The sequence below is a fragment of the Macrosteles quadrilineatus genome, unplaced genomic scaffold (genome assembly GCF_028750875.1).
Source record: "Macrosteles quadrilineatus isolate MER2022 unplaced genomic scaffold, UCM_ALF_1.0 Scaffold_8__2_contigs__length_117827958, whole genome shotgun sequence".
Lineage (NCBI taxonomy): Eukaryota > Metazoa > Arthropoda > Insecta > Hemiptera > Cicadellidae > Macrosteles > Macrosteles quadrilineatus.
In genome coordinates, this window is record NW_026542601.1 from 20,881,292 (window position 1) to 20,902,167 (window position 20,876).

The following is a 20,876-nucleotide window of genomic DNA, read 5'->3' on the forward strand; positions in this document are numbered from 1 at the left end:
TGTTATGCATAACTTTGTATATTTATTTATGTTCAATATTGGCACAAGAAGGCACAGAAGTTTAACATATTATGTACACTCAGTCTTACTCTAAAAACTTCAACTAACATGCTACAACACATATACATAATGTACAAATATATATTTACTTGGCTGTTGAGGACAAGCGTGTGCTAATAAAAGAAAAATATGTTGTATGGATTGAGTAATGTAAAAATAATATTAGCCTACCATTACTGTTCATAACATTTCAGAGAAGGGGAAATTGTTTACAAAACTACTATGGTTTAAATTATTATGGATAGTAACAAAATTGTGCTTTTACTGGAGAAAAAATGTTTTTATTTAACTTTTCTTTCATTGTTGTATTTGTAAACATTAGTAGAATAGTTTTTACTGTCAATTGTTGCATGAAAAAAAGTATGTAAGACTTTTATTCTGTTGGTGGCAAACACTTTGAGGGTTTATCCACCAAAAATTTTCTTTATAACATATACATATACATATGCTATGCATATACATCTACGTAATCCTTTAAATTATGAAATTAAAACTGAAATTATACTGCACTAGGCAATTTAAGTGCCTTTTTCAATTGATATTAAGGTTTATTGTTTAAAACAAAAACTAGTGCAAATAAACTAATAGAAAGTACAGTATTATAACGACACAATTAGCAATTTACAAAGCAATCAGTATGTATATCATAAAACTCTGATATTGAGGTTAATGGGTCACTTACAAAAGCTATAAAAAGTATTCTATCAATATATAATGCACCTAAATCAACAATCTATGAACCTAACTATCTTTGGGAATAGATTTTGAAACTAATTTAATTAAGGTCTACAAACTAATTGGTAGACATAACTACATATAAATTGTAGCACAAAACAACACAAAATCTGTACAGTGAAACCTAAATTACCTAATTTAGTTATGATACCTAATTTAGTTTGGATGACGGATTTTAATACCAGTCTCAATTGCACCATTAAAGATAATTTCTAAAAAATCTGTTGCTCTGTAACAAATTAACAATTAGTTTTAATAGTCAAACTACACATACATTTTAATGTATAACTACACATCAAATAATATTATTATAAGAATCATTTAACAATGTAACTTGTATAATCTGAAATACCAGACCAAAATGTCCAAAAATTGTATAATTTATTGTTAATAATAGTTAAAAATCAAAATTATCTCCAAACATCTAAATACTCAAAATAATCTACTCGAATAAACTATGAAATGCTAATAGAAAAATATACTCTTCACAAGGCATCATAAAAAATCAAAAATATATATCCGCATACTTTTTCTTATTGAATTAAACAATTCAAAATCAAAATTACCTCAATCAAAAAGGATAATGAAAACCGCCGAGACACTAACCGGAAGTTTACCACTGGTTCCAACGACGATTCCTTACAGAGAAGACATACAGGAATCTTCTACTCGATGTCTCAACGAGTTCGCCCAGGCTGGGACCGAGAGATAAAGGTCAAAAGTTGTACAGGTGGTGCCCCTGGCTACGACCCGTGGGCAAACTCTTGATACCCCTCTGCCCCTGTGAAGATAACGTCCACCCAGATACGCATAGCCTCAGGACTAGGGGCGACCAGGTGGTACGTCCTCTCACTGCTCTTGATGACGAACGTGACCGAAGGATTGGGTGACCTCACGTTAGAGTGGTCCACATACACCTCCTCGATAGCCTACCACAACAACACGGTTAGTTTATTTTGAGCGATATTATACATAAGAAACTGTTGGTATTTACACTTAAAGAGCACATTAGTGTCTTGCTTGTAGCAGCTAACAACCAACTCCTGACATAAATTAATAGCCTATATGGTTTGACCTTAACCAGAAATGTCCTCTTAGTAATTTAACATACTTCTAAATCATTTGAGATTATCTGTGGACATTAGAAATCGCTTGCTTAAAAAAGTTAGTTTCATTAAGGGTTAGCCTATTGTTGTATGTAACTGAATGGCCATAAAATCATTTGAATCATTTGAGGTGTTTTACGCTTGGATAAACAATTAAGAACGTTCCCAAGTCAATGACAGCATAGATAAAAAATAAAATATGACACAGTATTTTACAAAGAAGAACGTTCATTTTCCTACATTTATATTCCAAATGAAAAACCGAGTGGTTAAAGTCTCTCTTAAGTGAAAAGATCTCTATCAAAACGTTATCCTTATTAAATTACGATGCATTATAGATACTTTTTACTTGTGCAGTTGACTTCCTAAAGTGTGTCAGAAGCCAATAGATGACAGTGAGCATCATCAAAATAATGATAAGCTATTGCTGATTGTTGGTAGGATTTGAGCGAGAACCTCCAGACTCAAATTCTTTGCTCTTGATTATGTCCAGGGTTTGTAAACATTTTCCAAACTCCAATAAAGAATCTCTTTTTATACACCCCAAGAACTGTTAAATTTTTGAACTCGCATTAAAAATAAAATATTCTCAAGATAGGCGGGAACCAAGAAGGAGTCTTTGGCAAAGTTTGCTGGCAAGGAATGGACCCTAATTGCAACTAAACAACGAGAGTCTACACAGTTCAGTCACTTAACTACTTTTATCTACCTTGGTTTATATTTGACTTGCACTACAAAGATTACATCTGTGCACCTGACATACTTAGGTGGATAACTCATATTATTACACGTATCTGTTAAACGATCTATAAGTTACGTAATGAAGACAGTATTCTTAATAATTTCACTTCCAGGTGGGAAAGGTTTAACTTAAAAAAATGTTTAAATAATGTTTAAATTAAAATATGTAGCATTTATGGTTGGATATAAATTTTAAAAGAATAGAATTTCATATATGGGAAAACCGCGGAACATTTGTTTTTGTTTCATTAGTTTTGCTCGTTATGCAAAAATGTATATCCAAATGGAACATGGGATCAAAATAGTTGTTATATATCAAACTGTTGAAATTTGCTATCTAAATGGTAAGAAATATTTTTAAATATGTTTTAAGTTACATCCAGGATAGTAGTTTAGTGGAGTGTTTATGGACATAACCTGGAAAATGAATTTCTAGTCACTGATGTTTACGCATTAATTTGGCTAATACGTTGGTACAGTTCGGCCAAATTTTCTGTGCGCGCGACCAGATCCGGTTAAGTCTGGGCGAGGGGGTTGCCGGGGTACATTTTTGTGTAAACGCTAAATGTCTTGCTACTTATTCATCTCTACCCCTAGCAATGCCAATAGCGATACCCAAATGTTTTAGTTTGGCTAGTAGCGACTAGTTCGCGCACTGTGAAGTTTCGGTCGAACTGTGATGACAGTGAACCGTAAGCTTATTTGGTAAAAAATTTGTTGTTTCAAACCTAAACTAAACAAAGGCTATTCTGGATGAAAATTCTCTTAGATCCATTAAGTTTAAATAGAGTTGAGGAAAATCTAATTAGCATTCAGAATGTTTAATTTATACCGTCAACAGAATCTAAATGAGTCGATAAAGTTGCTGTATGAGCAACACCACTTCATACCTAGTTAGAGTTTCTAGCTCAAACACCCCTGACTACTGACCTGGAAGTAAGCACCTCCCTTGGGTTTCTTCTCGCTCCTGTCCGTGTAGTAGGTGAGTGTACGACGTGTCCGGTCGAACACAAACCATCGTTTGTTCCAGTTGCGGAACCTGGAAGTCATCTTGTGCAGGAAACCTCTACAGGATGTCTTGTCCAACAACACGTGAGGACACAGATCCACTTGGTGTCCAGCGCTCTCAATGTGCTGCCTCAGGTCCAGAGATTCTCCTCGGATGGGCAGATACCTCGTCAGCGGCCTCTGTATGAAATAAAATAATTTATTGAGTCATTAAACACACAATAGGAAACAAGACAAATAAAAAAAATTACATGAATGAATGTAGTTAATAGTTAAAGAACTTCTTGACGGATAAAGAGAGATGTCCAAAAATGTCTTGATCCTTTGCAGGAAAAGTCAGTAGGGTCTTAAGGGTTGCTAGTAGATTATTAAACACATTCAAACCTATCACCAGGAAACAGTCTAAAGACTTTGACAGCCAACTAAGAACATAGAGACTGGAACTTTTTCAAGTGGCATACTGATTTTGGGAATTGGAACAATATTAACATGCAAGTAATCGTAAATTAGTTTGAGAGTTTATACACAAGTCTAAAGTAAGAGTTTACAATATATCACACCTGATTCACCCACCTGTAGGTTGTTGGTGCTCTTATTCCTCATGCGCACAGTCAGCTGATCCTCGCTGTAGCTGGAGGCATCAGAGAGCGGCCGACTCTCAGACACGGGCTCCTCATGTCTCTCGTCTTCTTTGTGGTTCTGCGGCTGTAACATAACAAAATCCTTCAAAGTCAGCCTGCAGTGTGTAAGGTTCTCCAATATCACTTAATATCACCAAACATTATTCATGACTTCCAATATTTTTTTCATCACTCCTTAACGAAAGTAACTATTTTCGATAACAGTTTATATCAATGAAAGTAGTCGTTTCCCAAGCTCTAATTTAGGGCGAGGGAAAATCGATCAGCTGATTTTCCCTCGCTCTAAATTTACTTTCCCTCGCTCTCAATTAGTTCTCCATTTATTCACTACGCGCGCCAGTGTTTTGTTACGGTTTAATTTAATGATTTTAATCAGCTGTATGTATTTTTAAAAGTTGTGTTATTCTTTTATTTTGATGTTTAAACAAAATTTATTGAGAAATATACGTAGGTTTCTTTTTAGAAGATTTTATTTTATTTTGATGTTCAATCAAATTAATTGAGAAATCAAATTGTTTTAATATACTGAGGTCTGCTATTCTGTGTTTGTGTATTTTTGCGTCTTGATGAAAAGTATCGTTCATAACTCGTACCGAAAGTTATTATCCGGCACTTGCTCCATTATTCCCGTCTTCGGCTTCGCCTCGTACGTGAAAATAGCTCTCACATACTCGGCTTCGCCTCGCACGTGAAATTGGGGTTCCCTGTGTTCGGCTTCGCCTCACACAAAAACTTGGGCGCGCGACGGAAAATGCCACTTTCGGTCCTAGTAATGAAATATACTATTCCTCAAAACACTCATGATATTCTACGCAAACAATCATGACATTTGGTCGGTCCAAGTCGCCAAGTCGGATAGTCAAAACACTGACCAATCCCACACAATGGCAGGAGTGCTAAACACAGTCACGGCTTGTGAACAAGAAGCATTGTCGCACAACACTACTACTCGCCTGGCTGCCAGACTACAAATAGAACCTCGGACCTCGCAGTTAGCTCATTTGTCTATTGCTCTTGGACTAATTAGCCTTAGTTTGTATCAACTGCATTCTCTACCCTACGCGATGGAAATTTTCTTTCCCTCATGTTGAAATGCAACCGGCACACTATTAGTTCAGACGAGTCAGGTGTTGTGGTTGTTGTTGCGTTCATTTATTGTTAACTGTGTGAAACAAATTATGAACAAAATATATAAAATATTGAATTGGTGTTCTAATCAAACACATAATTCTCACACTTCGTCTTAAGGCATTGAGATTGCTACTCACAACAAGTTACCCTCAAATAAAACAAATAAAAAAATATTTAGCTACGTTTTAGATTTAATAGAAATGTATTTTCAAAGTAGATAAATAAATTAAAATCTCAAATTTTAGAACAGGAGATTTGATGAAACAAAATTAAGTAATATTATATTTTTGTCCAACTTGCTAACAAACAAATTGATAAGAAAATAGGATAGAAAACTCTTGAATATTACCACCGGTAAAACAAAATTGTGTATCATGTATCAGTTTGGTGGTACTCCAGTGTCATGAGAGTTTGCCAAGCAATGCACAGGCTGCAGATTCGATTAAAAACTAGGGTAAAAGAATTTGTGACTTTTTCAATCTTCATAATTCATCACGCCCAGCTACTGAAATCATCGGGGGAACAAGACAAAAAGTCTATATTTCTTTGTAAGAAACGAAGATATAATTTATTCTACACTCATTCCGAATTTATAACCAACCTAAGCGATGTACCACTATATTATAAACAAACGTGTGGCTAAAATAATATGTTACCGATAATATTCTCTACTAGTGCTATTTATTTTAAGAAAAAGTATATTATGGTAATGATTCAATATTTACAGCTTGTCGTAAAACACATTTTTAAAGTGTTGACGATGCTCAGATAATCATCAAAACATTTATATTACCTTTTTTAAAGAAGCCCTTATATGTCTACTTCAAAAAAAAAATCAAATATGTAGTTCATTGAAGGGAGTATTTATTGATTACTCTACAGCAAAGCTAAGAACCTCCACCCGAGCCTCCTTTAGGTATTGAAATTCCAACCTTGTAGTCTTTGGTTTCTTCTGTTCAACATCCCGCACTTGATTTCCCTAATCGATTTGGTCTTGACCAGTCCTTAGTAGAGGTTATTACATGCAATCCCATGGTATAGTTTGCTGCTAGCCTATCTGGTTTTAAGCTAGACTATCTGGTTTGCTGCTAGCTATTTGGTTTGCCGCTAGCCTATCTGGTTTGATGTTGGACTATCTGGTTTGCTGCTAGCCTATCTGGTTTGTTGTTGGACTATCTGGTTTGCTGCTAGCCTATCTGGTTTGTTGCTAACCTATCTGATTTGGTGCTAGACTATCTGGTTTTGCTAGCCTAACTGTTTTGCCGCTAGCATATCTCCTTTTTGTTTCAACTCCTAGAGGGTGTTTCAGTTACCCTAAGTCATGAGAATTTTATCCCATCGTTGTTAGAGCTTGTGATGGGTTTAGGGCCGTATCCCATGCCTGGCTTAGGATGTTTGCAGCCTCCTTCTGTTTTTCATTGGCTTTGAATGTTTGCAGCCTCCTTCTGTTTTTCATTGGCTTTGGATGTTTGCAGCCTCCTTCTGTTTTTTATTGGCTTTGGATGTTTGCAGCCTCCTTCTATTTTTCATTGGCTTTGGATGTTTGCAGCCTCCTTCTGTTTTTCATTTGTTTGTCCTAATTATTCTTTGCTCTTTGGTTTGTCCCCGTCTAGCACCTTCTTCACTTCCTACCAAGAGCCCCACCCCCAAGATGGTGGAGGTGCAGGAGTAGGGAAACTGTCGGAAGGTAGTGGTTCAAGTACTCGCGGAACCAACACTCCGACACCTCCAAAAGGTGGCGGAGCACCTCCAAAAGGTGGCGGAGGCGGCCCCCCGAATACTTTCCTCACTACCCAGCCGACGGCGATCCCTACGCCCACACCTACCACTACCTTACGAATGCGACTCATGGTTAACTAATTGACAAAAAAGGAAGACTTACTAAGATAATTGGTCGTGCTGTTGATTGTTTGAGAGTTTTCAATGAAGTGATTAAATGTTTCTATGGAAACATTTATGAAAAACAAAAATTTTAACTCAAGTCTATAGTTAAGTGTTAGTATGTTAACCATTATACTTTTAAAGTTTTTCTCTGATAAGGATAAAAAAGATTAATTAATAAAATTGAATTTATGTTTCAACTCTTTTATAAAGTTTGAAAGTAGGCCTATATAACTTTGAAATACAATTTTTAATTGTGTTGCAACACATGTTACAAAAGGAGTTAAGGGAATAAATTTTTATCTCCACGTATGCAGTAATGTGGTACATGTAGAGTGAGTAGAATTCACAAACAATCATTTTTTTCAATTTTTATTGCAATTCATTAGCAGTGATTTTAAATTACTTGTATTTATATGAAAAAAATGTGTTCTTATAAAAAGAATAATTCATTACTAGGTCTCATGGTAAGACCTACGGGACCGGGACCGATTTTATGATTCTGATACAATTTGATACATATGTGTAAGGCTACATTTATTCTTCGCAAACCAGCATGATCAGACTATGGGAATGGGAATTTCTGGAGTGAAAATTGGTTCTACCCATTTTTTACCCCTAAAACAAAACATTTGGCTATTTCTTTCCAAAATATTTTGTAGAGCTTAAATAAACCAATAATGTATTATACTAGTGTGCCTGTTGCTCGAATTCGAACAATTGCAAAGTGTTACAGGTGTTATTTCAAAACGAATATCAATCATAACTTTCGATCACTTAAAAGGGTCAACTCAAAGATAATGTGTAATCAATCACTCCACTACAGTTATCGAAACTGAAACGAACGCTCTTGTGTGTATCCGCTCTTGTGTGTATCGCGTGTTTACTAAGAACAGCTGTAGGCTGTAATTAATACAAATTATTTGTCTGCTTATGTAAACAAAATATTTTCTTCATAAGAAATACATTGTTATTTTGATGGCCTGTGGTTCACAGCTCGAGGACTTTTATTACGTGAATTGGTGAAAGGTGACGTCTACACAAAAAATCCTTAATTTTGACACATCGTTTGTAAATATCCGTCCATTATTAATGGAGGAGTAGTGTTTCGTAGAAATCGCCTTCACGTATTATACTGGGTGAATTTTAAATGAGTTCCCCCCTACTTTTTTCTGCATTTCTACTACTTTTTTATACTGGACTCAATGCTGCAATCCGTTTTTGGTTATCAAGCTGTCTTGATGAAATATTAAAATAGTCTTATTTAAAATTTCAATATTTCAAAAACCAAAGATGCAAATGAAAAACGGATTGCGGTATTGAGTTCAGCATAAAAAGGTAGCTCAAAATGATGGGTCACAACACCACCTTCATATTTAAATTAATTGATCACATTTCAAAATGGCGGATCCAAGATGGCGGCTGAAATAACTACATCCGTCATAACCAAGTGAAAATATGTCGGCAATGAATGGTGGTGTATACTTATCTTTATCTAGCACTATTTTAAGATTATGGTCTTAGTTTGTAAATGCACAATGTTAAAACGCGCTAAAAATAAAGCTATAAAAAGTCCTCATAACTTAAGAACGGATCAAGATTTTTAAAAACTAATTGCGGCATTGTAATCAGCGTAAAATTCTAGTTTGAAATAATGGGTCACAACCCTACCTTTACATTTGAAAAAAAACTTTGTATCCAATATGGCGGATCCAAGATGGCGGCCAAAAATGTATACCCAGTCAAAATGAAGTACTTACTACTCAACAATGATCTGACGTGGTCCGGAGTTGATATCTTAAGAAATGTAGAAAAAAGTAGGGGGGGAACTCATTTAAAATTCACCCTGTATATAAGGATAACATCGTTATCGATTAAAACTGATATAAATCGATGTATCAATTCCTATATTGAAAACAAAACAAAATACCCAACTTTAAAGCTGATTAAAACCACTAAATTGTTTCAATAACATATTCGTATTTCACCACAATGGGTGGAGACACTCGCAGAAAATACTGTGACACACGGTTCCAACTCTTTGCCCAAACGACGCGAACAGAGGAAGGGCGTGTAGAGTAGAAGATAGGACATATCAGGGCTGTAACCCATGCTAATGAGCCTGTGATAAGAGTAAGATAGGGAGCCTTGCCAGGAAACTGAGGGGTAGCTCGTGCTGACAGTTGATAAAAACGTTCATGTTTAACTGGGGCGCATTTGCATCTGATTTTCTTCATGTGTCAACAATTTATACAGCGTCGAAATAGGATTTATTTTTTGGTTGGGGGTGTCTATGTATTTTATTTGAGTAGCTACTAAACTTTGGTTTATTTACGTGACCGTACAGTAACAGGTGTGATTAAATAAATGAAATAATTAACATGTATTGCAAGGATAACAAGTCCGTATGTTATAGTGTGACGACGCATAGTGTACACATAGTGTGTATTTTATCGTTGTAACTAGTAAATTAGTTGTTCAATTAATAGACGAAAACTACCGTAATCAAAACATTGCTATGGCAATATTTTTAATGGTTTATTATTATTATTATTTTTTTTTTGTTAAGTTAATTGTTGGTGATGGTGAGTTAAGGTTGTTCAAAGGATTATTAAGGACATTTTCCATCACGATGGTAAAAAACAATACACAACGTTTCGGGATCTGGAATCTGATCCCGTCCTCAGGTGAAAAAAACTAACTAACACAATACAACTAAAAATAAACAAACGCCCAACCTAAATTGGAATACACTACAAAGCAGTAAAAAAATATGCACTGTATAGCAGTCAAGTCATGATACAACATGCAAATAATAACCAGTCACAAAACACTATAATTTGAAATAGTTATTTGTGTAACTAGTGAGCAAAGTGGCACTTTGCTGCACACAAAGAGCAATGTTTACGCACGAGCCGTAGGAATGCTTAAGTCGTAGGATTGTTTTACAAAAGTTTAAAAGAAAAGTCCAGAAAGTTCAGAAATACCGAAACTATAAACACGAAATGACAGGTTACATCGTAGTTATAATAGTCAATCAGCTGCTCATAGTATTATTATCTTTAAGTGTTGCCAACCTATTTCCAAGCGTACAGGGATTACGTGCATAATAGAACCACACTGTTTTGTGTTGTTTCGTTGGTATCCTGATGTGCGGCAAAGTATAAACCGTACGACAAAGTTTACATATGCAGCAATTAGCAGCTTTCTGTACTATAAACAGTACAAGGAAGACAACTTTGTCGGGTGACTGTAGGAAAAAGGTTTAGTTTGGACAGCTCACACAATGGAACACTAAACGCACAGTTTGCACTGTCTTCGCCAATGAGACTGTTTTTTACCATCGTGATGGGAAATGTCCGCAATAGGTTTAATTTTTGTTGGAGTTTACGTGCCATTAAATATTCGTTGAAAATGCTACGGTAATGATGTCTAAATAGTAAACGTTGTATGTATACTTTTCAATCTCGAGGATTCGTGCAACACGATTCGTGTTACACGTTGGTAATACCCAAGTATACTTGTCGGTGAAATCTTCGGGAAATGAGTATAATACAATGAATTTATAATCAGTGTCCTAAAATTGTTCAAGCAGCTTATAAACAACAATACAAATTCCACAAATATTTTAAAGACTTTTTAAGAAGTGATAACTCACTGCTATGCTTTTTGTGACTAAGCTCAAAATTAACTGTACAGTATTTATAACGGTTAGGTTAGCAAAGCTTTTTCCTTTGATCAATAGAAAATCTACTCTAAAACCAGCTTTTGCAATTTTAATCTATAAATCAATTAAATATTTAGATACTTCGGTCTTTAATAACATATGCATCACCTATCTGGGGATTTGCTATTTCAAATAATAAACTGTTCAAAATTCAAGTTTGAATAGCAGTGAATTCCCCTTGGTTAGTTAGAAACAACCACATACACGAAGAGCTTGGAATAGAGTCTGCCTCGACCTTCATTGAAAAATACTCCTTTAAATTTCTAAAATCCCTAAACCAAGGAAAACAGAAGATTGGGCCGAATGCTTCCTCAAGACTTCTTGTTGGACGAAGCCTAAAGAAAATTGAACATGTGACCTGCATCTAAATTTACTATGTTACAGGGTGTCTCAAGTTTGAGCGAACCCGCGATGTGATTTATGCAATTTTCTTTTTTTCTATTTTGTTAAAGCTTCTGTGAATAATGCAATATTAAACCAAAAATACATGTAGTAAAAATAATAAAACTGTTAGGAAAATGACACTAAAAAATAATCGAGAGTATGTTAGCTATCCTCCCATCCCCTTCATCCCTGTGGTTTACCAGAGCGCCCAGCAATGACCACTGTGACGCGGAGCCGTCACCGCACCGCACCTGTGGTACTTTTGATTCACGTTGGTTTTTAATTAGCCCATCGCAATGTTTCACACCCGCCAGGCCGGAACTGTTGGTAGTAAATCGCTCCACGCGCGCTGCCCGTTATAAATGAATGTCGCAAAAACTGCGTGTTTTAATAAGTTGTGATAAACTGCCTCGAATATGGCGATGAATACGTGGAAACTCCGAGGTCTCAAGCGAGATTTGAGGGGTTTCATGTTACTTTCGTTTACCTATTATTAAAGCAGAATGGTATTATTTTAAGTGGTATGTGTTATAAAGACTACTCACTAGTAAGGTGGTAAGATGCAACATCGCGAGTTCACAAAATAGGTTCTCAGTTATGAATAGTTTTCAGAAAACCTTTAATAAAAAGGGAGGAGTTTCAGCAACAGTGCATGAAACAAATATTTTGCAATTGGAACGATATGTACATATGACGAACTGTATTTTCTCTGGTAATTCAGTAACAATACTTAGGTGAAGTTAAATTCGTATACCTTTTAACACTTTTTGTGGAGGATCTTTTTACAGATAAGTTATACTCTCCAGAGAAATTTACTTGTAAGGCAAACCTTATCACATTTATGACCTTAGGTCGCGACAATATCACGCGGTTAAGGTCATTCGCGATTAGTGTGGTTTGAACCCTGCACTTGAACCAGTAGACGAGCCACACAATGTCATAAAATGCTGATTTGTAGGTAGCTGACTCAAAGACACTGTTTCTTTATGGTTCTCCCAACAATATATGTTTTGAAACAGAAAAATTGAAAAAAAATCTAAACAAATTCCCTGGCAGTTAATGAATTTGTTTTAGACACTAAACATTTAGGGATTGAAGATTCTAAGGGCAAAATGAAGGTCGTCTACGCTTTTCAAACATCTCTATCACGCACTTAATTTTGAACATCTGCTGACATAGTTGTGACTTTTAGACTTGGTATGAAACATGTCAAACATTCTCCCGGTCTCTACGAGGCACTATTACTCGATTACTCGCACCAGTTCGCGTTATCGAGGTCGCGCGACTGGAGAGGCGGAGATTAGTGCCAAAGTTTCCACAATAATACCCGCTTTGCCAGTAATATCTCGTGAATTGGGACGCTTGCCCTAGCTACGGCCACGCCGGTATTTGCAGGTTTGTATAAATTTTGGTTGGGTGGACTCAAGTTTTAATCCCCCGGAGTACCGAAACACCCACGTTTGAAATGTTCGGTTCGATGATTCGCACTGCTGAACTGCTTTTGAGGATTCCCTCTTTTACGTGTAAACTTAAAACTTGGTACATGTTAATTCGGTAATACTTTTTGAAGTTACTGAAACATTTACTTTGTTTAAAATATAAATCTAACATAAGTTAAATCAGTAAAAGCATTCATAATCTTCTTGGACCCGGGCCAAACAACAATACTTCTGCCGCAGCAAACCTGAGAGAAAGCGAATTTCCATTTACCTGGTTGGATTTCCACTCAAATATTTCCTTAACGTTGTCAGATTTATTTCCTATTTAAATTTAGGTTTGCTGCTGTATGGAAGTGTTTTTTTTTTATTATCATGAAATAAACAAATTTGTCAAATTTCGTCAAAAAATATCCCTTAACAACCAAACTACAACATTTTCGTATGAATTTTAAATTTACAATGTTTTAAAACTTTCACCTTAACTATTTGGCATACAACAAAACATTTGAGGGGGGATCAAAATTGTTAAAACCCAATTTTTACCCCACGAAACCCTGGTCCCATGGTCCGATCATGCTGGTTCGCGAGTACGTAAAAAAAATGTAGATCGAGCTAACGGGCACACATATGTATATGAATTTGAACGGGTGGTGTTTTTGGGCTGTTGGGAGTCAAAACGAACAAGTAAATCGGTCCTGGGCTCACGTCTCACCTTGAAACCTACAGTAAGAGCTTACATGGGAAATCCACTAAAACTAAATACAAAACGGATATTTTAGTTTGTCACACAGGCCTATTCGAGATAATAATACTTATCTTACTTAAACGTATAATTAGAGTTATAGATTCCTCACAAGTATACAACTCAACAGCGTTTGAAGTGTAAAAAAAGAACAAACGTAAAAACATACTTTTGAATTCTAATGCTAAAACTATAATTTGTAAGGTTAAATCTAGATACATGTTTCTCCTACCGATTCCGTGCAGAGGTAAAGGCCTGCATTTCAGAAATTTCCCAACTTGAAACCCTTGAAGAAATGTAAAATGTGTGGTCTTAAAGCAAAATGAATTACATTTTAAGACGGATATAATGTTAGGATCACTGTTAAGTTAAAACTGAGAACAATAAAAAACGTAAGTCAAAAGCAAAGCTAGATCAGCAACATTGAGAACAAGATTTTGCTGCTAATGTAAAGCGCGAGTCGGGCCAAATAGTTAGAACAACAAAAGCCTACAAGCGGGACGGATACAATATACAAATAACTCACAACCGGACTTGGATAACAGCGGTAAACTTGGAACTAGGTCTACATTGGAAAGCCTTCAACTTGGCAACACCACCGAAAACCGTTATATTTTATAATGGTAATATTTAACAACGGTAACAAAAGCGGATTCCCGTCGTGCGAAGTGAAATAAAGTAGGTTTATGTAAAGCCTAGAACAACTATTAGACGCTACTAAAGAAGATTATAGTCGTTGATTCATAACATGTAAAAGTTTCATTACAGCACGGCTAGTTTATAAATTCGTTAAATTTGCAATATGGGATATTAAAAATGACTAGGTGAAACCCGTCGAAATCGACGGTTACTTTCAAGGCTTACGCTAATTCATCTAACTAAGATAAATTGAGTAAAATTATACATATTTTGAGCATTTAACATTGTTTAAAGAGTAAATAAGTGTAAAAACAATAATTATATTAATTGCGTTAGTTACCAAATATGGTTGATCATTCAACGAATAAAATATTCCCCACACTTTGGAAGAACCTTTAAACAGTATTAAAATCGTATTGGTGGATCTTTTTTAGTTAAAAACTTCCCCGATTTCATCAGTGTAATAAGGATTAATCTATGATTTTATTTGAGAGAAAATATCTGCTTGTTGAGGAGATACGTTCTAACTTGAAATGGAGGTCCTCACAGTGTAAGTTTGATTTTTCCTTCGACACGTCGCATCAGTTCATATCGTACTTCTGTGCCAATGAATTACCCTCTAGTATAGTTTTAAGAAATTGGTTGTGGGGATATCGTACTTTTGTGCCAATGAATTACCCTCTAGTATAGTTTTGAGAAATCGGTTGTGGGTTTAATGTTAAAGCTAAAAGACACTTCTGCACTTGTATTATTTTGTATTGTATTACACAATCGAAGATTTTTCCAATGATTGAAAACATGTATGACAATAATCTCACAAACCTATGATGATCTGTCTAGAATAATATGATAAAATATAGCCAAAAGTGGTGAAAAAGGCAGATACCAACCCGTACAATAGATATAAGATAGTTCAATAAGAAATTAATGTTAAATGAGAGTTACTGTGATAAAAGGATTTTCTACTGATTTCGTAATGGAACGTTATATTGCAAAATATGACATGATACAGAAGGAAATCAATTTTAAAATCAGAAAATAACATTGCAAATACTTCTTTTGGACAATTCAGTAACTCCCAATAAATATGTGTTGTTTAAAATACAATTCAAAAATTAACAGCTGTTTCAGTAAAAAGTATTATCCACATGGACAAAATGTAAACAAATCTGTGGAGGGATCTTTAAGGGCTTCTGGGGCAGAGCCCTAACAGGATTCACTTAGTTTTTCTTTTGGTAACTCATCTAGAGACCAAGACCTTTCTTTGGACACCTCTACCAAGTTTCTACGTCCAGTCGTTCTCTCAAATTAATGGAGACAAAGTATCCAATTAAATATTTAGATTCCCCCATGTTAATCTTATGGGAGAAAATCCAACTTTGATGGAATATCCTGTCCAAACTAATAAAGATTTCAAAAAACGAAAAGACTTTGCAAAACTACAGATCAGGGCAATTCATTTGACACTTTAATCATCAAAATCGGTCCAAAAATGAGGGAGGAGTTCTGTTTACAAAAATCGGCTTAGCGTATTATATATATAGATTCTGCAAATTGTGTTGTTGTAAAGTACCAATAATCACCAATGTGGACTGAGGAATGAAAGTCACCACTCTATTCTTAAAAACTTATTTTAAACTAAGGATAGAAAACGCAGCGACTTCTCCTGATTATTTACGACTGGATTAAAAACACCTGATTTAAGATTAAGTTATCTCTTTGCAGTTTCTGATAAAATATTTTTTCCCCACTTATTTATCGAGGTGGTATGGAAGTAAGGTGAATAGCTTAGTATACGAACTTTAATATCATTTTAATTTAAAACCCCCAAAACGTCATTGTAAATTTAATTCGTTAATTTAGTTTAATAATTCACTTGTACTCCTGCAGTACAAAATCACACAGCCACAGCACGACATTTATGCATCGACAGCCATATTTAGTCATAATTAAAAACATGTTACTGAGAACACCAATAATGGTTATTGATTTGAATATACATTATTTGATTGCTTAGTAAACGTGTTACACATAGGTACGGACAGTAATGTTTTGCTATAGTTGAAAAGATTTTTTAGAGTGCTAATACAGTCTACTATAACGCTATCGAGTTGTTATAGAGCTCGCATTAACATTTGAAGGTCGGTGGTTCGATCGTGGTTCGATCACGAGCAAGGAATTATTCCCGACCCAGATGTCATTTTCCATTGGGCATCTGTTGATGATGCTACCTAACAAAAGGTCAAAGTTTGATGGTATCCAGATCAGTTTATTGGCTGTATATTACCATTACAACAGAACTATTGGCAAATTAATCCCATTGGCCACAAAGTATAAGTGACCCCTAAAGATCGCAGTTTAGAAACATCTCAGTTGGTTCAAACATTTCAGAAAAACCTCTTATCTACCTTGGCATACACTAAAGCTGCAGGAAATTATAAACTACCAAAAGGAGAAGAATGAAAATCGTCCGATACCGGAACAGGATATTAGACCATCAAAGAGTGGCCCAAGTCCAAAGTCGCGACCTGGTCGTCGTCCAAGCCAAACATATAACCGATCAATGGGGCAGTGCAGACAACGACGTGTTAGCATTCCAACGTATAATGTCAACAATGCAACGTCATTACCATGGCAACAGCAACATTGTGACTTTACCAATAGCGTCTTTAGTTGTAGGATTTAGAATACTTATATTAATTGGAAATAGTTAACACTAATTAGTGATGGTAGGGATTTTGCGCAGATTGAAGAATGGCTCATTCCTAATTCTCTTGTTCCTAACCTAACCTCATCTCATCTCATTCACCTTCATTGGCTAAGAGAAAATATTGTTAGTGGAGGTCCTCTTTTTTAAAAACCCCTGGTAAATTATGAGCTTACGATCTCCAACAGTTTGTGCTGTAAGGGTTGACAATTGATTGTTAATTTTGTTGGCACATATTGATTTTGCTTTTGCTCCAATGTTGAATGAAATTCTATTGAAGTTTAAACATCTTGGGATGTGTTACTTCGACAGCCAAATTACAATAAACCATAACACCAGTGAAAAAACAGTTATTCATTCAAGAAAGAACCGACGGCTTTTAAAGAATTTCCGTCCTCCACATATGAAAAATGTCAAGTCCATATAAAATTAGGGCTACATAGCAAGCATATTCAAACTGGATGATGAGCTAAAAGAGGCGTCATACCAAAATGAATTGAGAAACTAAAAACCGATTTCTTGGTTTGGTATGAAATCGTACTTTTGTCAATATCGAAACAATAGTTTTCTCCTAGTTCACCTTAAGGCACGAAATATATTAATAAATCTCATCCAACATCTTCGCACTCTGATAAGGTTTTCCGTTAAAACACGATTAGTTTAAAAGCGATTTCTTTAGGAAAACACGTCACCACAATTTACCAGACAACAAATCTCCAATGGACGATCAGTTGGAATACAATATGGTTGAAAGACTCGCAACATTCGCAACTTGTAACAGTGGCAAAGCCGAGATTATTGTCCATCGTAACTCAACTCTGGTCATCGTAAATGTCTCAGTCTCTACGACGTGTTAACGATATTTACGACACAACCTCTCCCTTGATGTCAGGACAGTCCGGTCTTAAAAACCGCAATAGCCCGACCTCTACCACAGCCAAGATCAAATCCTAGATAATGGAATGTGTTTCACGTGATAGCTGAAAAGTGCGACACGAACACTGACGATGCGCATGGAGCTTCGTGATATTAAAATTTTTTGGGAGTTTAGGAAAGAAAATTCGTCAAGTCCATTCAAAACTTAGGTTAATTCATTTTTTTCTGTTGGCTGTGTTTCTATGAGAGCTTTTTTTCATGATGACTAAGACTAGCAAGATTAATGCCATAGAATGATTATTTCTTCGTGTATGCCAACGCCGTCGTGGACGTCGTCAACCGCAATTTGTACAAATACGTAAGATAGAACATTTTTGAAAAGCAATTTTTACTATAATTTGCATGCTGCTAATGTACAACCATTGTCAATCTGTGTAGCTTAAATCATCCTTTCTATGTTTGAGGATCTAAAAGCAAAAATATGAAATCGTAATTTATCCATGTAAGGAGATTTCATACTGCTTTGGTTGATTATTTAAATTTACGATACAGAAGAAACAGTTAAACTAATATTTTAACTCTAAAAGACTTTCTGGTTCTTAAATCATGGTTGCAAGCACCATACTAAACCAACAGTTTTGAGTTTAAATGAACACCTTATCTCATAAGTGTACTTAACAAACCACTGGTGGCTGGTTTACTGAGCAGACTCTATAATCTATGCATTAATCCAACCGCAAACAAATTAAAACTCACATCATTTGAGTTGCTGAGTCGACGGCGTTTGTTTTGGCGTTTGTATCCTGTCTTGAGGTAGTTCATCCACAGAGACATGGCTGCTGACACTTGACACTTGGCACTTGAACTTCAACACTTCACTTTCAACTGTCACGACAAAATATAAGATACGGGTCTCTGGCGACGGTTATAAGCTGTGAATTTGCAAACGTTGAGAATTTAACACCTCTACGCTCAAAGACGAACTGTCTCAAACGCACGAGGTCAATGTGCGTTTGATACAGAAGGGTCAAGAAAAATATGTACTTTAAAAGTAGATTCCCAGGATAGGATGATTGATTCACTAACGTTGTGAAGTAAGGATTGATCACTATAGTCGTATTTGAATTTTTTTTAAACTATACCGCTTTATAAACTAAGTAAGGTTCTAAACCTATGAAAGGTGATATAAGAAATTAACGCATAAAAGGTAAACAATAAATAATAAGGAATTGAACAAATTTAATTTAACTTTAATTTCAATATAGGCCTACGTTACTAGATTCGCTAACATTTAACTGTCGAAATACGATTCCTAGTATTGAAATAAAACATCGTTACATTTTGTTCGCTAAAATATAATTGTTTAGATTAGCTCCCATTAATATTTTCAAAACTACAGCAGGCTTTCTAATTACTGCGAATAAGAGTACACATACTGTACTGAGTACACATAGTACACATACTGTAATAGTACTACATACTTAAAAAGTGAAAACAATTTCAATTTCAAAATTTTAGTCTATATAAAGGACTATATCTAATTGATTTTTTCGTTTTCAGTAAATATGTATTGTATAAACCTCTCAGTGAGCTTTAAAAACTGCACAAGTTATTTTTCGCTAAGTACCATGATAATTTAGAAAAAAATCTACTATTTTAGGAGCGGGTAGTGATCATAGGAAACAGGAGTATGAGCATAGCCAATAAATTAATTAGTGAAAATAGTTTCGCGTTCCAGTGACACTGGTTATTTATAACCTGTTCTGGCCCAGGATCTCCTATTCGATGAAACAACGCGACGAAGAAATTAGGCAAAGAACGTTCGGTAAATATGTCTATAGAGATTTGCTATTTATACCCTTGAATATAAAAATATATAAGAAATAAAGAATTTTTATTTTACACTACTTTCCCTAGATCCCTAGGCCTAAGTCCTTTACACCAAACTAATAACATCAATTGTTCTTGTGTAATGATATTACAGCTCAACATCAGCTGTTCCGACCCTCACTTCCGCACAACACCATTACACTTCTCTTTGTCGTACTGGAGTGGACAAAGGCGCTAGAATTAGCCCACTTATGAAAACCGCCTGAACCGCCGCAGCGCCAAACACTCAACGCTAATCAGCTGGCGATTTCTGCGGAACTAACCTCAACTGTGTTATAGATATTACTCTCGTTAGAATTTTAATTTTGATATAATTTCGCAAAAATTGCAATTGTAAAAGGTTTAAGCATTTACAAATTGTACAACTACCTTAAAGGAAATACTTTTATTGTATTAAATGAACCAAGTTGTAAAAAATTTAAGCGAGGTGTAATTGTGTAATTTTAGCGTTCTTCTCATGCTTTAAATTGTTAAATATCCAGTTGTAATCAACAAAACTCAATTATGTTTATTTTCATTTGACCGAGTCAAGCTACCTCAATTTACACAGGGTTTTGACTTGTATTATGTTTAAGTGAACATTGTTATATGATTCGTACACTTTCCTTTGAGCTAAAAGAAAAACGTTTAGTTCGATACCATAAAAACAAGTATTTAGGCCTAAACAGAATACAGGTACAGTATAAAATGTAACGTTTGAGCAATAAAAATATTTCAAAGTATCTTGTTGTAACTAAATCATAAGTTAAGAATATTTTTTACAATAATATATAGTTTTAAGGAATAGTACTAATACTGTAGTTCCCGCTATCAAATTAAGCAAAACATCATTAAAATGTAAGAAAACTAAAAAGCGTAGCCTAAGTTTTCATATTTCGACCAACCTGATTAACGATTGAATACTTTTATACATGTCCTTATTAAAGGACGCCAACATTATAATCATAACCCAATACGTAAGTATCTGAATGGTTTATGTTAAATGTTTCATCTTTTAGTTTCTTTTTCAACAATAGTTTCTTGTACATAATAAGGACTTACGGTTGGGATGTATGTTAAATATCAGTTTGCGACACTATTTAACAGTTATACCATCAAAACCGTTGACAATTACGTATTTTTCTAAACTCAAAATCACTACTACTGTATCACCACTTTACAGCACTGCT

General features: G+C 35.1%; 1 protein-coding gene across 3 annotated transcripts in view; it reads right to left on the reverse strand.

Annotated features, from left to right (window-relative positions):
* LOC128999787 (pleckstrin homology-like domain family B member 1) overlaps nt 1-20,876 on the reverse strand; it is a 164,893-nt gene continuing 144,017 nt past the window's right edge. For all 3 annotated transcript variants that reach the window (XM_054426464.1, XM_054426463.1, XM_054426465.1), the window contains 3 exons: nt 4,224-4,355; nt 3,573-3,830; nt 1-1,724 (listed from right to left, as the gene is read on the reverse strand). In XM_054426464.1, the coding sequence (XP_054282439.1) occupies nt 1,539-1,724; nt 3,573-3,830; nt 4,224-4,355 (576 nt within the window). In that variant the 3' untranslated portion in view covers nt 1-1,538. The remainder of the gene's footprint in view (nt 1,725-3,572; nt 3,831-4,223; nt 4,356-20,876) is intronic.